The sequence below is a fragment of the Rhagoletis zephyria genome, unplaced genomic scaffold (genome assembly GCF_001687245.7).
Source record: "Rhagoletis zephyria isolate East Lansing unplaced genomic scaffold, Rhagoletis_zephyria_1.1 Rzeph_scaffold_03660, whole genome shotgun sequence".
Classification (NCBI taxonomy): Eukaryota; Metazoa; Arthropoda; class Insecta; order Diptera; family Tephritidae; genus Rhagoletis; species Rhagoletis zephyria.
Window position 1 is genome coordinate 39,880 of NW_016160743.1, and position 16,319 is coordinate 56,198.

The 16,319-nt window shown below is 36.5% G+C and overlaps 1 protein-coding gene across 1 annotated transcript in view; it reads left to right on the top strand.

The window, feature by feature from the left end:
• LOC108369415 (protein folded gastrulation-like) overlaps window positions 1–6,535 on the top strand; it is a 45,153-nt gene extending 38,618 nt beyond the window's left edge. Inside the window, exon 2 of the mRNA XM_017624515.1 lies at window positions 2,033–6,535. Within this exon, the coding sequence (XP_017480004.1) occupies window positions 2,224–5,841 (3,618 nt within the window). The 5' untranslated portion in view covers window positions 2,033–2,223 and the 3' untranslated portion in view covers window positions 5,842–6,535. The remainder of the gene's footprint in view (window positions 1–2,032) is intronic.
• Window positions 6,536–16,319: the final 9,784 nt, after the last annotated feature.

Consider the following 16,319-nt stretch of genomic DNA (forward strand, 5'->3'; position numbering starts at 1 on the left):
CCATACGAAAACCGGTTTTTACCGTGCAATCCGTGCAATATGTGCACCATGCAAGGCCTTTGCAAGACCCAGAGAATACCCCTAGTAAGTAATAAGTAGCTCATATTTTCTTAAAGTACCACAAACAAATTATGTAGCAACCACAAAGCAATTCACCATATTTCTAACATACATATGTATGTATGTATGTATGTATATGATATAAAAGAATAACAACTAAGAAATTAAAAGAAAAAACTAAAAACAATGCTAAATTTATTTTTTTACTCATGGAGTTGCCTCTTTTTGTACTTTTGTTTTATTATTATTATTATTTACTTCAAGACGGAACGACAAAGCATTTCTCCCGCGTTCTGACAACTGTTGACGTTTATGATGAATACTTTTCTTTTATCGTGAAATTCTCTTTTTTCTTCTTCTGCTCGGGCTATTGGCTAGTGCCTTGTGGAAGACTTCAAAACAGAAACAGAAGTAAATGAAGTAGAAAAATTTAAAATGCGTGTGGTGACCAGTGGTGGCCTGCAGTTGTAGCTAACTACATATCGAGGGTTTATATTCAATACCCTCCATCTGCACGCCTATTGGTATAGAGAAAACTGCAATAGATAAAAATGTGCTCTGCAAAAAATTTCCCAACTCGTATAACCGAAATAAGTGCTTCCCCGAATATTAATTTCCGCACCCTAGGATTGTTCTATATATCTCTGTTTTTTATTTCGAAATCAAAAAATATTTAGAGTTCGCTCAAAGACCTCAAAATTTCCATGAATTTATATGGAGAAATGTAATTTTCCATGAAAATGGTATAGAAATCTTGAAAATCAATATTTTTCTATCGGAAAACTTTGTTTCTCTTCAGTAGACTTTTAGTAATAAAAACCAATCTTTTATTTGACCATTTTTTAATGTCCGCGATTTTTATTTGCTTTTTTTTGTGTGTTTTAGGGGACACTCGCAGGCACTTTTGAAGCAGGTTCTGCCTCCTCTTCAGACCTTTATTGTAAAAAGAAGAGTCCTTCGAATTTATCCACCACAAACAGCCTGTCCATCCACTCTACACACAGTCTTTCGAACACACAGAAGTCTTTCCTTAAGACAATTGTCAGTTTTGGCAACTATCTTTAATGCTCTTTATTGTCTCTCGAAAGACTAATTGAAAGATTTGCTAACGAGAAGGTTTTGGCGTAGTTCTGTTTGTCTTTTAACAATAAGTTTTCTAAAAATTAAAGTAAATAAAAATATATTTTTCTTCTTAAAGCAATAACAATTAAAAATTACATTAAAAAGGGGGGAAAATTAAATAAAAAAAAAAGAATTAATAAAAACTAAATGAAATTAAAAAAAAATACATTTTTCTTTTTATAGAAAAATCTAGATATTAAAAGAAAATTAAATAAAAAACCTATTAATTAAAAAAAAAAATAAAATTTAAATAAGTTCCTAATTATTAAACGAAATTACAAAAAAAAAATTTTCTAAAACAATAAAATCAAAAAATTTTAAGGGGAAAAAATAAGAAAATAAAAAATAGAAATTCCAAAACAAAAATCCAAAACAATAAAATCAAAAATGTTAGGAAAAAAAGATAAGAAAATAAAAAAATAGAAATTAGATACACAAGTTTCTAAAAATTAAATTAAATAAAACAATTATTGTACAACATATAAAGTGCAGAGCTAGCAGCAGAGGCTTTCCGCTAAATAGATTAAATTAAAAAGTATTTTTCTCCTTACTTAACTCAATAAAAACAATAAATTAAAAGAAAACGAAACTAACGTGATCGGACTAAAGAGACAAGGATTTTAAGTTGAGTGGGCTTAAGGGGCGCATGAAATAGTCAATTATGTGTTATATTCAATTTACTTAGCTGTGATTCTACAGAAAATAACGTACACCAAATCTAGCATTAAATTAATGTTAATTTAATTTTATTCTTTCCAAACACAAAACAGCTTTTAATTAACTTTTAAAGCGAATACTAATTGTAAACAATTTTATATTTTTTATATATTTTTTCTTCCTATATTTGCAGATGAAGCAACTTTGAAGAAAACAACAGCAGCGAATAACAAAAAAAAATAACTGCCACACACAGTAACATTCACACAACTGCAACACTGGCAACGCTGCAGCAACATTCGCTCCATTTAAATGTGCCACAACAGCGACGAAGTGAAACTTTAGCGACAACGCAATTCAAAACGCCTCGCACGATCCCATGTCATGATTACAAGAATATCAGCGACAAGAGTATCGTCGTCACAAACGCCCACATGTAACAGATCTAAGTCAAGAGCAACAATGCAGCAACACATGAAAATAACAAAATTAGCGACCACATCAATACCAGCCGGTCAACCGATCGCAGTGCGACATGCAACAACCAATCGCACAGCAACAACAATGCGTCGTTGTAGTCTTGCCGCTTTGCAAGTTTTGGTGCTTGCCTGCGCGCTGCCGCCACCACTTCAACCGCTACTGCCGACACTCCTGCTTACGCCCACGCGGTGGTCATTCGCCGTCGAAGCGTTGCCGATAACGTCGAAGCCCATCGAGGGCACTGCTGAAAATCTTGCCTGGCAGGCGTGGCTCATGTTACCGCCCGAACAGAAGCAGCTGGAGAAATCGCGCAAAGTCACGCCGAAATCGATATTTTCGCTGCCGTTCCGCGACTGCCCGCCCGGGCATCAGCTATTTCAGTCGCGCTGCATACCAACCGTGAACATCAATCAAAGCGATTTGCTGGCGCAGCAAGTGTTGGGCTTGTTGGTTGGTAGTACAACTGGAGGAATGGGTGGAACAGGCAGCGACAATGCATATGAATTTGATTATGAGGACGAGGAGTATGGATTGGGGTTCGGCGAAGGCGAACCGGTGGTGATGTATGAGTCCCCACAGCCTTTCAGCGGCACCTCAGCTGCTGGGTCTGGGAACGCACCTGCGCGCGATGAGCCGCTGAAATTCAATCTGTTCGAGCAAAAGTATCCAACCAGCGATTATGAAACGGATGCAAGTAGCAGTACGTTGGAAGGTAGTGGCGGCGCGCGGCCGTTGAGTGAACCGCTGACCACGCATATGACGGCGGAGGGTGAGCGCGTTGGAGCGAGTGCCAATGATAGAGATGATGGCGCAACCTTCTTCAATTCATCACAGTTCTTAGATGCGGTACAGGGCTTTTTTCAAAGGCATACCACAACGAGCGACGAGAGCACTGCAAATACAACAATGCCCAATGCGACAACTATAGACCAGAGTGTTCGTATTGCCAACGCGACCGAACGCAACACCGACCGTCAAGGACTGAGCGATTTGCATGTGGCTAGCAGCAACATATCGACATTTGCCGTCGGCGACATCGATGCGATTATATTGCCAGCCGTGAGCTCAGGCATGCCAGCAACAACAACAACAACAGTCACGAGTGCTGGCGACAGTGGCGATGGTGGTGGTAGTGCCGGTGCAACTGGTGGCAACCTTGAACCGCAGCGCATATCACTCATCAAGGACGATAACACTGTACAGCTGGTAACAACGGTAATTGCACAGTCAGACGGCTATCATCGCGGAGGAGGTGAAGACGCGGCAGGCGGAGATGTTGGAGATTTAGTTACTGCCGCACAGCAGCAACATAACAGCGTTGCACAATACTTACGCGCCGATGCACTGTTGCCCTTGAGCAGTGCTGCGCCATATATTACAACAACAGCAACTACATTTGATGCAGATAATGCGGATCATGGTACAAAACCACCACCGTTGGCTGCGAAAGACGAGCGCCCACGCAGCGTAACGCAGCAGAATACGGCCGCAGCAGCAGTACCAGCAGACACGGATGCTCAGGAGACAAGTTTCATAACAACAACGGAGCCGGAGGGCACCACCAGTTTTCAAATCGACGAGACAACAGTTGTTGAGGCGAGTGATGAGTCCGCTACTGTTCCGGAGGCTATCCCCCTGCTGGAAGCAATTTCGAAGCAGCAGCAGTTGGAGTTTCAAAAATTGAAAGTAGAACCGGTTGAAGATGAGGCGCCAATAAAAACAACTTCACCCGAGACAGCAATCAACGAGCAAACAACAACAGCTGATGACGATAATACAACAATCGAAACCAAAACAATTGCCAACGAAAAGGTTGATACAACAACAGCGAAAGAAGCAGTCGAAAAGAGCGAAAAGTCAGTAGAAGCAACAACAGTTGCAGAAACAACCACACAACCGTTAACCAGTGCAGTCGCATTGTCATCAACAATAATCGCAACAACAACAACGAAAATACACTTAACCACCACTCCAAGCTCGGACCGGTTTCGTAGCTCACCGGCTGCCGCTGTCGTCGCGCCTATCCGCATCGCTACGGACAAACAAGTATCCGACGTTGTCAATTCAGCCACCGCTCCGGCCACGAATCCGACTATTGGCGAGGAGACAGCGGCGCCAAGTATCGACGTCGTGAGTGATGTGCCGAGGAGTGGCAACAGCGATTTAGTGAATGTCGCTGCCGCGAGCAGCATCAAGACCAGCGACACCAAAAATGACAGCCGCAATAAGAATAAAAACAATAAGAAGCCGCCTGTGCGCATTGCAGCGTCAGCGAAGGCAACGATGGCGGCGAGTGAAATAAATATTGAACAAGAATTGCGAATGATTAATGAATTGGTGAAGGGCAAGCGACAGTTGGCCGCGCTGAAAATGGCAGCTTTAAAGGCAACAACAACAATGACACAAGCAGCAACATCAACACAAAAAACCACTGCCAGCGAACCAAAGTTGGAGGTGAAAAAATCCGGCGCAAACGCGGCTGAGAATGAACAGAATGCGCGTGGCGTGGCGGCGGTTGAGGTGCGGCACGATGTTGATGAAGCAACAACAACAACAACAACTCAAGTGACGACAATAACAGCTGAAACCACAACAGTGGTCAACTCGCCCCTGGTGGCGGCCAGTGGCAGCGAAAACGAGGTTCTACATACAACAGCAACAACAACAACAACTGATGGAACCAAAGCAGCTACACAAAAAGAGGCGACGGCTAAAATGGAAAGTGGTAGCCAGCCAGCAGAAACCACAACAGTGGAAAACACTACAGCGGCGGAGGCACTTAGTAAGATCGTTGAGCTTGCGACCACAACAGCAACAGCAACAGCAGCAGCAAGTGCAGAGCCTGATTTTGAGGCCGAGGCCACGGCGCCAAGCGCAGAAGCAACTGGTGCGACACTTTGGTCGCGGATTATGCCTCTATTTGGCTTTGGCGTAACAGCGGTGGAAACCGGAGCTAAAGTTGGAGCCGCACAAACAGCAGCAGCAACAACAACAGCGGTGCCAGCGGCCGAGGAAATTGTTGGAGGCGCTGCAATTGGTAGTATTAGTAGTAGTAATCGATTTAGTGGCAGCAATGTTAGAAGTAGTATTAGTGGTAGCATAAGCGATATTAGTAGCATTGGTAAGAATGTTAAGAACAACAATTTAATTAGCAACAACAACAACAAACATTTTGATGGTCCGATTCGTCGAAACAGTAAAATTATAAGAATTGATCAGCTTAGTGCTAATAGTGTGGGAGGGGCAGCAGCAGCAGCAGCAGCAGCATCAGCAGCAACAACAAACACGCTAGAAGAAGAAGAAGAAGCAACAGCGACGACAACAACAACGACTATGGCAAATACAAAAACCGATAGCATTGCGATTGCGCCAGAGCAAGCGCCTGCGGAACAGTCTTCATATTGGTGGCTACCTGCTGGCTGGCGTTCCCAACGGGACACAAGTGACGGCCAGCAGCCGTTACTGTTTCGCCTTTGGTCCGCATTTCCCGAAAGTCAAATGAAAGCCAAAGTAAGAACATAATAAGTCCAATGCGTACTACCTCTACTGTCGATTCATATGAAAAAGTACAAACAGGGGGAGAACTGTGAAAAGAAGTTAGTGAGAAATTTTTTGTAGTGAAATATTAAAAGTTTTTTTTTTTTCATTTCATTATAGGGATGGAGAGCCCGGCATGAGAAGGCATTGAAAGGGACGGGATTTTTCCTAAGAGCACTCGTACAAATAAAATAAACCAGTTAGAAAAAAAATATAATAAACAAAAAAGGCAAAACATAAAACATAAAACGAAAAATAGAAAACAGAAAAACACAACAAAGAAATAAACGAAACACAAGCTTAGCAAATTATTAAGTAGAAACCAATGAAAAGTAAACAAAAATCGCAAGAAAAATAGAAAATTTTTTAATAGTCAATGACATACTAATAACTTGTACTTGTGCCGCAATTTGTCGAGGAGATTAATGTGAAAGGCATCAGAAAGTTTGGACAGGGAAATGTGCGCCAAAGAATATTTTTAAACGGTATGAGCGATATTTCGGTGAAAGCTCGAGAAAGCTTCCATATCAGGCAGCCTCGGAAAAGTCGTGCTTCAAGTATGTAGTAAAGCGATGCAAACTTGCGAAAACCGACTTCAATTGGCATAAAAAAATTTAAGATGATTGTTTATTTCTTCTTGATCCTATGATCGTGGTCCAAAGTTATGCGTAAACAGATATACAAAATATAAAAAATATTCCGACGAATTGATAAACTTTTCTTTTTTTTTGGTTAAAAGGGAAGCTTGACCATGTGGGAGCCAATATTGCTTTTGCAAACATTCACTCATCGTGAAAGCTTTAGCTTTAGAGCGCATAGGGAAAGCTCAATGAAAATTGGATTTATTATTGTAAGAGCGAGTATAATAATGCTGGTGCGGACTTTAGCTAATTAGAGCCTTATTTTGCAGGTTGAACATATAAACGGCTCCACATAAGTGTTTATCATATACCGCATTAGGGCTTCCCCTGCATAAATTTAGTTGGAGTTTCAAAGGGCACTCGTGGGAGAAAGTAAAAGCCTATTATGCCTAGTTTTAAATATTGTATGACCTTTGTTTAGAAAAAGCGATAGCGGGCCAATATGGCGCCGAACTCGCGCTGACTGAATTCCTTTATGCAGCTGACGCTTATTCAAGTTATCATAAAAAGCTTATTTTCTTAGAACTTTATCCAATGAGCATGTATTTTTTGCGCCGGAAATTTTGTAAACCGAATGCAGTTTAACTAGTCGGTGCCAATTTGAACAAAATACTTTTTACGGTTATAAAAGCATTTTTTTCAACCTTATCTCTTTTCTGCTCAATACATTTTGTTCAGTGTTTTTCTGAATTTTTGCAACCTTTTCACAGCCAAAAGAGAATGACGTCTTCCATTCATCAAAATTTTTTCAAGCCGAGTCATTTTTTCAGGCCTAAATTATGCAGAAATTCACTCTCTTTTTAATTTGAATGCCTTAGGCACCATTAAGCACAATTAAGATTTTACGGCATAGTTTTATGTGCAGTTGTTAAAAAAATGTCATGCCATGAGCTTTTTTATTGACTTGCAGAAGACGCAGCATGCTCAAATGTTGACAGAAGCAGTGTTTTATTTTGAGTTACAATGCAGTAAATTCAAAAAGTCACTGACTTATCACACTAACCTCGTATATTCATGTAGAATGAGATTGTGCCCTGCAAAATACTTAATTGGCTGTTTTTTTTTTTTTTTTGTTAAATTTTAGGGGAATGTGCGACAAAAGAAACTGCTTTTTTAAGCTAAAACTCAAAAGTTGCCTCGTTTTAAAACAGTAAATTTTACGAATAAAAAAAAATCCGCATACTCGCGAAACTGAGGACACAGTGTGTTAAAACTGCGTCTTAGCTTTTCTCTCTGATGTCAGGTTTTATTTCCAAAGGACTTTGAAATTGTTTGTCTTTTGCCGCACGAAGCTAGCAAGTTCTAAGTAATTATGGATTGCTTCGCTCGAAAAGAAAGTCAGAACTAAAAAGTTTGTTCATGTTTTATGCCTAACCTCAAATTCTTCTTCATTTGGTCGATTATTAACAAACTTTTTGAGTTTAGAAGACAAAACCGTGGCAAATTTTTGATTTCTGGCTTCAGATGCTTATACAAAGGCCTAAAATCCGTACTAGTAAAATCAATAAATAATTTTCTTCTTTCTTTTGTGTGATTTGGTCATGATTGAGATTAAGGCGCTTAAAAAAGTAAACCAGTTGGAAGTGATTTCTTAAATCTCTTCCGAGTTTTAAAAATTTAATCACTTTCTGTAATTACGCATTCCCAAAATTGTTTCAAAGAAACAACGAAAAGTTCTCTGAGCTGCTTTTGAAAAGCAATTACAACAAAAATCAGTTTAATCTCAGCAAAATACGCGGGCAGGAGAATAGGAGAATATGTACTGCGTTGAAGCGAAAAACTCGTGCTAAAGTCGAGGTTGCCTGATAAGCTTGAAAGAGTAAAAAAAACAAAAAAAAAATATTATAAAAGAAACAAAAAAAAAAATACAAAAAATTTCCATGTATTGATGCTCACTTGAGAATGTATTAATTTATAAGCCGTTGTTGCTGTTGTTATTGTATTGTTTTTTTTTTTTGTTACCGCTGTTACGTAGTACATGCTATATGCATTTTGTTTTACATTAGGTACATATGTACACACATATTAATGCATATATGTAATATTTATAAGTATATTAAAAACTCATTATTTTTTATTTGTGTTTGTTAAGTCTTAAGGGGGGGAGGGAAATTGATTGATTTCGTACGTAGTACCTAGCGGTGTTATTATTGTTGTTGCTGCTGTTGTTGCTGTTGCTACTTAATTGAAGCTAAGGTTTGCATTTGCCTATAGTAAGTTTGTAAGTAAGTTTTTTTACGATACTGCATGCATTTTGTATGAGGTCATTCGCCGTTCTGCCATCCTTCCAAATTATTTGAGAAATTTTCCAAATGATTTAAATGCCACCAACCATATTTATTTCGTATCGTGTTTATTCGCCCAAGTGCTTTTATGCACACACGTACCAAGTAAAAATGTCGAAAGTACCGGCATCAATTTACTTACGTACATACATATACATATGTACATATGTATGTACATTAGACTGGGTTGGTTCCCATGCGAATGAAAAAAAAAAAATCCAATTGTCAAACTCAAGAATTTCCAAAAGACCTTGCAGCGGCAGTTACACCTTGCATGTAAAGCAGTTTTTATTTCTGAAAATCGAACTTTCCGATATTATTTTTTTTCTACTAATGCAGTACGAGCAAGTTGAAATTATTTCTTGTAAGCTATTTGCGTTTTTTTTATTGCAGTTACACCTTGCAATTTTTACTTCCGAAAGTGATTTACGCAAATTTGCAAAAAGAACTGTCTGGCTGTTTACATGGAAAAGAAGACTTTCGATTTTGCATTTTGACAGCACACCTTTACTTTTAGAGTATTTTGGGATCATTAAAATTTTCGTCTTGGCGTTTTCTCATCACACTTTAAAAAAATAAAATAAATAAAAATTAAAAAGTTAGGAAGAAATTTCGACTGTGGCTATTTTAAGGACTCGCCTAGGACGAAAATTTTCATAACCCTAAAATACGCTCAAAGCAAGCTTTGAAACTAGACGGGTAACGGCGAAGTTTTTTTCGTGACCGAGTCTAATGTACACCCAGGCTCATATTTATGTACTTTTTTATACTTCCTTGTTGTGCTCATTATCACTTATCGCGAAATTTTTGTGTTTTTTTCGTGTGTTTTGTTTTTTCTTTCCTCCTGCCATACTGCTGCTGCCGCACAGTGGCACAAAACGGCGAATGCCATGGCAATATTTACCATTGTGATGTAATGCAAGAATAACTAAATTTTTTTTTTAAGTGTATATGATTTTGATTCTTAGTGTATAAGTATGTATGTATTTAAAAAAATATTTACTAAGTTCTATTTGTAAATTTGTATGTATTAGTTCTAAGCAATACAATGTGTACATTATTAACTACCGCCTAAGATTTATTGTGTATTTAAACCATTGCATGTGTATAAAATTGTAATAATTGTGAAATTTTAAGCAAACAAATATTGTAATTAAATTATAGCTAAACTCCTTATTATAATTGTAAAAAAGTAAACAGTCACATTTTCTATATTTGTATTTATTGATGTGCCCCCATATTTTAGGTATTGTAAAAGCTTTGAAAGTATATAACTAGTATGCTATTCCTAATGATATCAAAAAGCATTCTTACTATTTGTAAATTACACGAAAGTTGGCCTTTTATGTAGGAAAATTTTATTGCATGATACATCACAAATTGTTGGAAAAATTTGAAAAAAAAAATCGATTTGAAAATATAGAAGATAACTTTATTATAAGTGCCTTACGTAAAATTGTTGGCTTTAATGACACTTTGGAACAATGAGCGAATATTCAGGTATTGTGTTCTACTTCTGAGAGGATTTTATTCCACCTCATCACATTATTGTTATGTATTATTCAATTATAAGAGTCCCTAACAAGAACGATTAACCTTTCTTCAAGTTTCCAGGCAGATATCTCTTCATAGCGACCTTAGCTGACAGCTATACCTTATAAAGAACCGATCATGATGCTTCTTCTTGGTGGGATATTTATGACTGAGAAGTAATTAGCCCACCAAATTACACGTATCTAGTTGTCTAATTGAAGACGTTATAATGCGAAAACCCATATATTAACAATTATGTGATATTCGTTGACAGATATCTTGAAAAACTATCAGATCAGACTTTAATACGCCCATTTGCTTGGAGCTAAGGTCATTACAAAGAAATCTCTGCATCGATGACCAACTTTTTTTCGAAACAGAAGCCTTGTCTACCTGAACGCTCAGTTATGTTAGCATAAGGCTTACGGTACGCAACGCTGGATCCCGCGGGTGCCCAAAACTGCCTACAAATCATTCTTGTACTCAGAAAATGGGTAATAGAGAGCAAAAATTGGAACGTATTGGATCGTAAGTGTCTACTTCTTCCTGCCCGAAACTGATTTTTTCTGTACTTTTGGGCATTGATCTACTTTTGAGAGCAAATTTTTCGCTTATTCTCTAATTACCGAATCCGGTCCGGTACGGCAAAGAACCTATATTTAACTTTGAACTTGTGCCTACATACAAACACCAATTACACACGTTTTTTGCCGCTCTTGATTTCTCCATTTCTCGCTCTCACTACTCAGGCGAATGTCAAGAGCAAAAAAATAATAATTAGGAGAGTGCAAACACTCGCATGCCTCGACATATGGGGAGCGTTCAGGAGCGCATATAAGGAGCGACATATTCTATGAAGTTTATTTTATGGTGCCTTAAGATTTAATGGAATCCATACAACTTCGGTTTAGTGAAATGAAAGTCGCAATTTGAACTAAACTGGAATTTTCCTTCGAGTATTTCTTGGAGGAAACCTATTATGTCAATATTTTTTGTAAATAAAACTAACTATTAATTAATATATTTTTAGTAAATATATTTAATTTAATGTAAAGGGAACTCAAATCTCTAATGACCAAGTAAATATTTTGCGTTTACTCGTTTGCGTAAATTAGAGAGATCTTATACTCGTATACCTGCATAGGAGCTTTCCAATGATGTGAGTATTGTGGAAAGCTAGCCCTAAGGTTTGGAGACAATAATACATACTTACGATTCTGTGCAATAAATTAATTTAAATAATAAAACATATTAAAAAAAACCTTTACATAGATATTGCTTTGGCATGCTCTTTCCTCAAATCTACCCTACAACAAATCAATTGAATGAAATTTACATCTTATTGAGAAGAAAAAAGTTTCTGTATATTTTTCCTTGCCCTTAGCCTCCGCTGACAAGAGCTGAAATAGCCTTATAAATATGTAAATGAAAAAATGACAAATTCCATAACATCACTGTTGTTTAACTACCGCGCCTAAAATTATGCCGGCGAAAGCTTGATTTTAAGCGCTATTATAATGACAATAGTCACCGTCATTGTTATGATTTACCAAGCACTTGACAACGACAAACACTAGGGGTCTTCACACCCATTTCGGTGGTTCTGGTACACTTCTAGTTGGTACTCGGTAATTTTATCAACTGTGACCGTCCTCTACAGTTTACTTTTTTTCGGTCTGGTAAACTATGTTTATGAACAGCTTATCAGCTGTTTTCCTATCAAAAAATAAGTTGTAACAGAAAATTGAATGAATTTAACTTACTCATATGCGTTGTAGCTTTTGGCAGCCGATGGATTCAAAATTGAATAAATAGACGCGTTTTATTTGCTTAGGCGTTGTGAAGACGCCTAATGTTAATATTCGGCGTAAAGGTTTAAGCGCAGTAGCTCAAACAATGGCACGACAATGAGATTTGTCATTTGCGAAGGAATACGGACTTAAGCGTAAATTTCAAGATTAAAATTGCCGAGCTTTAACTTACATTTTAATGCATCGCACCAATTAAATATATTTAGCTATAGAATATTATCGACAACATTGTTTTGTGTAAGTTAATGAAGGCCAACCAGGTTTTTACTTACCAATTCCAAATGCATTTGTATCGCATTTGTTACCGAACTCTAACAGTGATTATGTACATATGTATATGCATCACAGCAGTTAATAGTCAGCTATGAATTTGCAATAATTATTTTTAATACGAACTAAAAAAAAACGCTAGGAAATAATGTAAAATATTTGTAACAATTAATAGCGATTAACAAGAACAAAAACTAAACCTAAGTTCTTATAAATCTTAGCAGAGTCAGATACATTTATGTGTGTATAATAAAAAGTGTAGCTTTTCATTTTTTTCATTTCTTTTTTTATTTATTTATTATTTTTGTTTAACTCTAATACTTATTTCTCTGTCTAAATCCGCTTCATACTTTATGCTCGCGCAAGTACTACCCTTCCAATGAAAGTTTTTTTTTTTAGCCTTCATTTAAGCGGATACAGATTTTTCTAATTCTAAAGCGACACTACTTAATCTATTTTTTTATTTCACCTATTCTCTTTCCAATTTTTAATTATAAAATTTTATTCTCATCGTGTAAATAAATAAGAAATAAGTTTTAGCAAATAGCACGAACTAACTGTTCTTTGTAAACATATGTATGTATGTATGATGTATTAATATTTATATGAGCATACATACGTATTTACATACATATATAAACGTTAAAACCTATGGCGTACTGTTTGTGTGTACAACAAAATAAAGCAATCAATAAATGTGCAAATGTTAATAACGTGTAACATAATATTTACGATAGAGAAAACGAAATGAATAAAAATATGTTTTTTTTTTTAACAAAAACAAAAGTTAAAATGTACTCAAATGCTGTTTTATTTAACAAAAAAGGGAATGTAATTGAATGTTTAATTGAAATGTGCCAGTTAACTGGAAATAATATGTGGAAGTTTGCATTTATTAGTAAAAAAAACTCAAGTTGAAAATAACGGTGAGTTTTTCCAGCCTATTTTTCACATTTTATTAATCGCATAGCATGAATACTTATGTGATTTGAGTTTTATTTCATTAAAAAATGATCACTGATTAAAAAGTTAAAAATAAATTAAATTAAAAAAATTGTTTATAACTACGTTTAAAATAGATTTTGTTCCTGACCAGTGTTGCCAGCTGATCCATTTTGCGTCGAGATTTGGCCGGTTTCAGTTGCGTTTAGCCGAAAAAAATTGGGTTTAGCCAGCACCCGGATTTTAGCCGATTTCCAAATTATTTTAATCTGTTTTAGATTTTGTTCTTCTCTAGGAAGATCATAAAAACAAAATAAGGAAATTAAATGCGAAAATGTTAAATTAAATTTTTTACATTAACGATTGTACTCAAACGGGAAGAATTTGGTATTGATGTTTATCTCACCGGAGATTCATGTGATAATGAAGATTTTTATCTGTATTGAAATTTTGAAATTGATCTTTTACATATCGCCAGCCTAGAGTAAAAAGTTGTTAGGCCCCTTTTTATGAAAACTCATATTTTGTTAAAGGAAGCTAGAAAAATTAAAAATGCCTCGTTTCGAAAGGGATTAAGGTACTTGTTTTATTTTTATTTTTGTTTATGCTCATGGAAAGGAAAATTCACTAAGTCCGAAAGAGGCACTGCTTTCTGGTTGGTTCTGCGAGAGCAATTTCTGGTAAAAACTTGTAACTTCTAACTTGAGGTTATAACCCAACGAGCAGACAGATCGGAAGATTTTTCATGTCATCAATAAACTCCGAGTTTTTTCATTGCTACCAAGGTGAAACCATTGGGATCGAATTTGGTCTTACCGGTTTGTAGTAAGCACCCTAAACTAATACACTACGCTTCGACCGCCGTTTCACCCTTGAAATTAGATTAGGTTAGGTTATTTGTGAAACTATTTGAAATTCCAAATGTATTTATAATTAAATTATTTCAACATTTTTCAGTCAGGCAAGGTTAATTCTTATTTGAACTCCCTGAACACAGAACTGCAAATACACGACTTTTTAACAAGGGTTCTAAAGCGCAGTGAAATTCCAAGAATTGGTTAATTTGATTAATTGGTTAGGTAGAGTATCCCTGAAGTCAGCTCTCCTGACAGAGAAGGTAGAGAATTCTTTTGGAAGACTGTGTACTGCATGAGCCTATAATGGACTAAGCGAGCGCTGTGCCAAGTCTCGACGTGTAAAAACGTTTCCGCTGATATTCGGCTTAGAGCCGCCAAAGAATCAGCTGCAGGTGGTTCGGCGCTCTCTTTTGGTTCTAAAAGGTGTTCTGACCGGGCACTTTCCATGAGGTACGAGATAATATCGTTCGCCAGCAACTACCTTCGTGGAGCTGCCTCCTAGCTTTCCTTATTTAACATTTTTTTAAAGTTCCATGTAGGGACCTTTGAATTGAGAGTGAGGATGTAAAGAAATTGGAAAGAAAAAACTTATCGCTGCACTTTTCTCCGAAATTTTTAAAGCAAATATTTAAAAATTTTAGGCGCTTAAAAAATTTTCTCGTGCAATTTATGTATAGTATATGTGAAAACCTTAAATTACACTTTAAGGTCAAAAGAAGACTAGATACGAAAAGAGAGATGAATGAAAAAATGTTTTATACAACACTCTCTTTGCAGTTATTTCCATCTACCTTAGAAATGTTGCTAATCGGATGTAATTAGACGATTAAACTTGGCTACAAGTGTTGCAACATGCTTCTTCTCAAGTAAGGAGCGTGTAATTAGATACACGCATGTAAAAATATGTGTATGATTTTCAAATTCGGAGTAGATACATAATTTGCTGTGGAAGTAACTTCAGACAAAAATATGTCTTAAGTTTCTATATGCATACATATTTACTCACACATTTACATAGCCCAAAACTTTTCTGAGCACATTGAATTAAACGAGTGCATAAATTGAAGCAGTTTATATATAAAAGTGGCGGAAATATCGGGTACTTCTGAAGTCAGCAGAGTCACGCAACCCTTTTTCATGCGAAACGCAAATGCGCGTGTGTTGCCTTATTAAAAAAACTATATAGATGTATATATATATTTATTTTGAGTACAAAATATTAACTGAAGGATGCGATTGTGCGAAAAAATCATGATTTATGACTTTTAAATACCACAGTGAGTATATTAAAATTCAGGAAACAGAATCAGAAAGGCAAATAGTGAAAGTACATAAAGGCGCAGTTATGACAGAGTTGCAGGATGTACATACATATAAATTGTGCCACTAGAGAATTGAAGCACCACAGGGCTTGCCTTCTCTTAAATCACATATAGATATGTACGTATGTGTGTATGTACATTAGACCGTACCATCTAGCAGGCAAAAAAAAAATATATAATCTTCGCCATACACCTCTGAGTCTAAAGTGTTTTTTGCCAAGGTAATTTTAGTAAATAATTTAAGTTCCTTGGTCACACCTACATTCGGCAATACTTTTCTTTCTTTTCTAGAACGTGGAGTTTAGTTACATTAGGGTGCTAAGAACTGGGTAAGTGCTGGAACGGGGCATTTGTGTTCCGTGAACTGTAATGAAAGAACATCAATATATCATACTTTAAGATCCGACTGCCAAAGTTATGGCGAAAAATGTAAAAAATACAACCCTTACGTTCTGCAAAAAAAATCGAATTATCTTCGAATCGAAATAACACGCCCTTAGCAAAAATTTAATAATTTTTGACGAGCTTAAATTTACTACTGTAGGGTAGTACGGAATAGTGGTAGGAGCTGAGATCTGGTGGTTCAGTACTAGAACGATGTACGTGAGAACAATTAATTTTTGATACAAAAAGAGGCTCCTCGAGATAAGAACATTGGAATATCATACTTAAAGATCTAACTGTAATTGCCAAACGTTCGGAACAAAATTTTATTTTTTTCTTTCAAAATTGCCTTGCAAAAATGTTTTAGATTCAATGGTGTACGGCGATCTTTTTTTCTGGCAGAGTCTAATATACATAC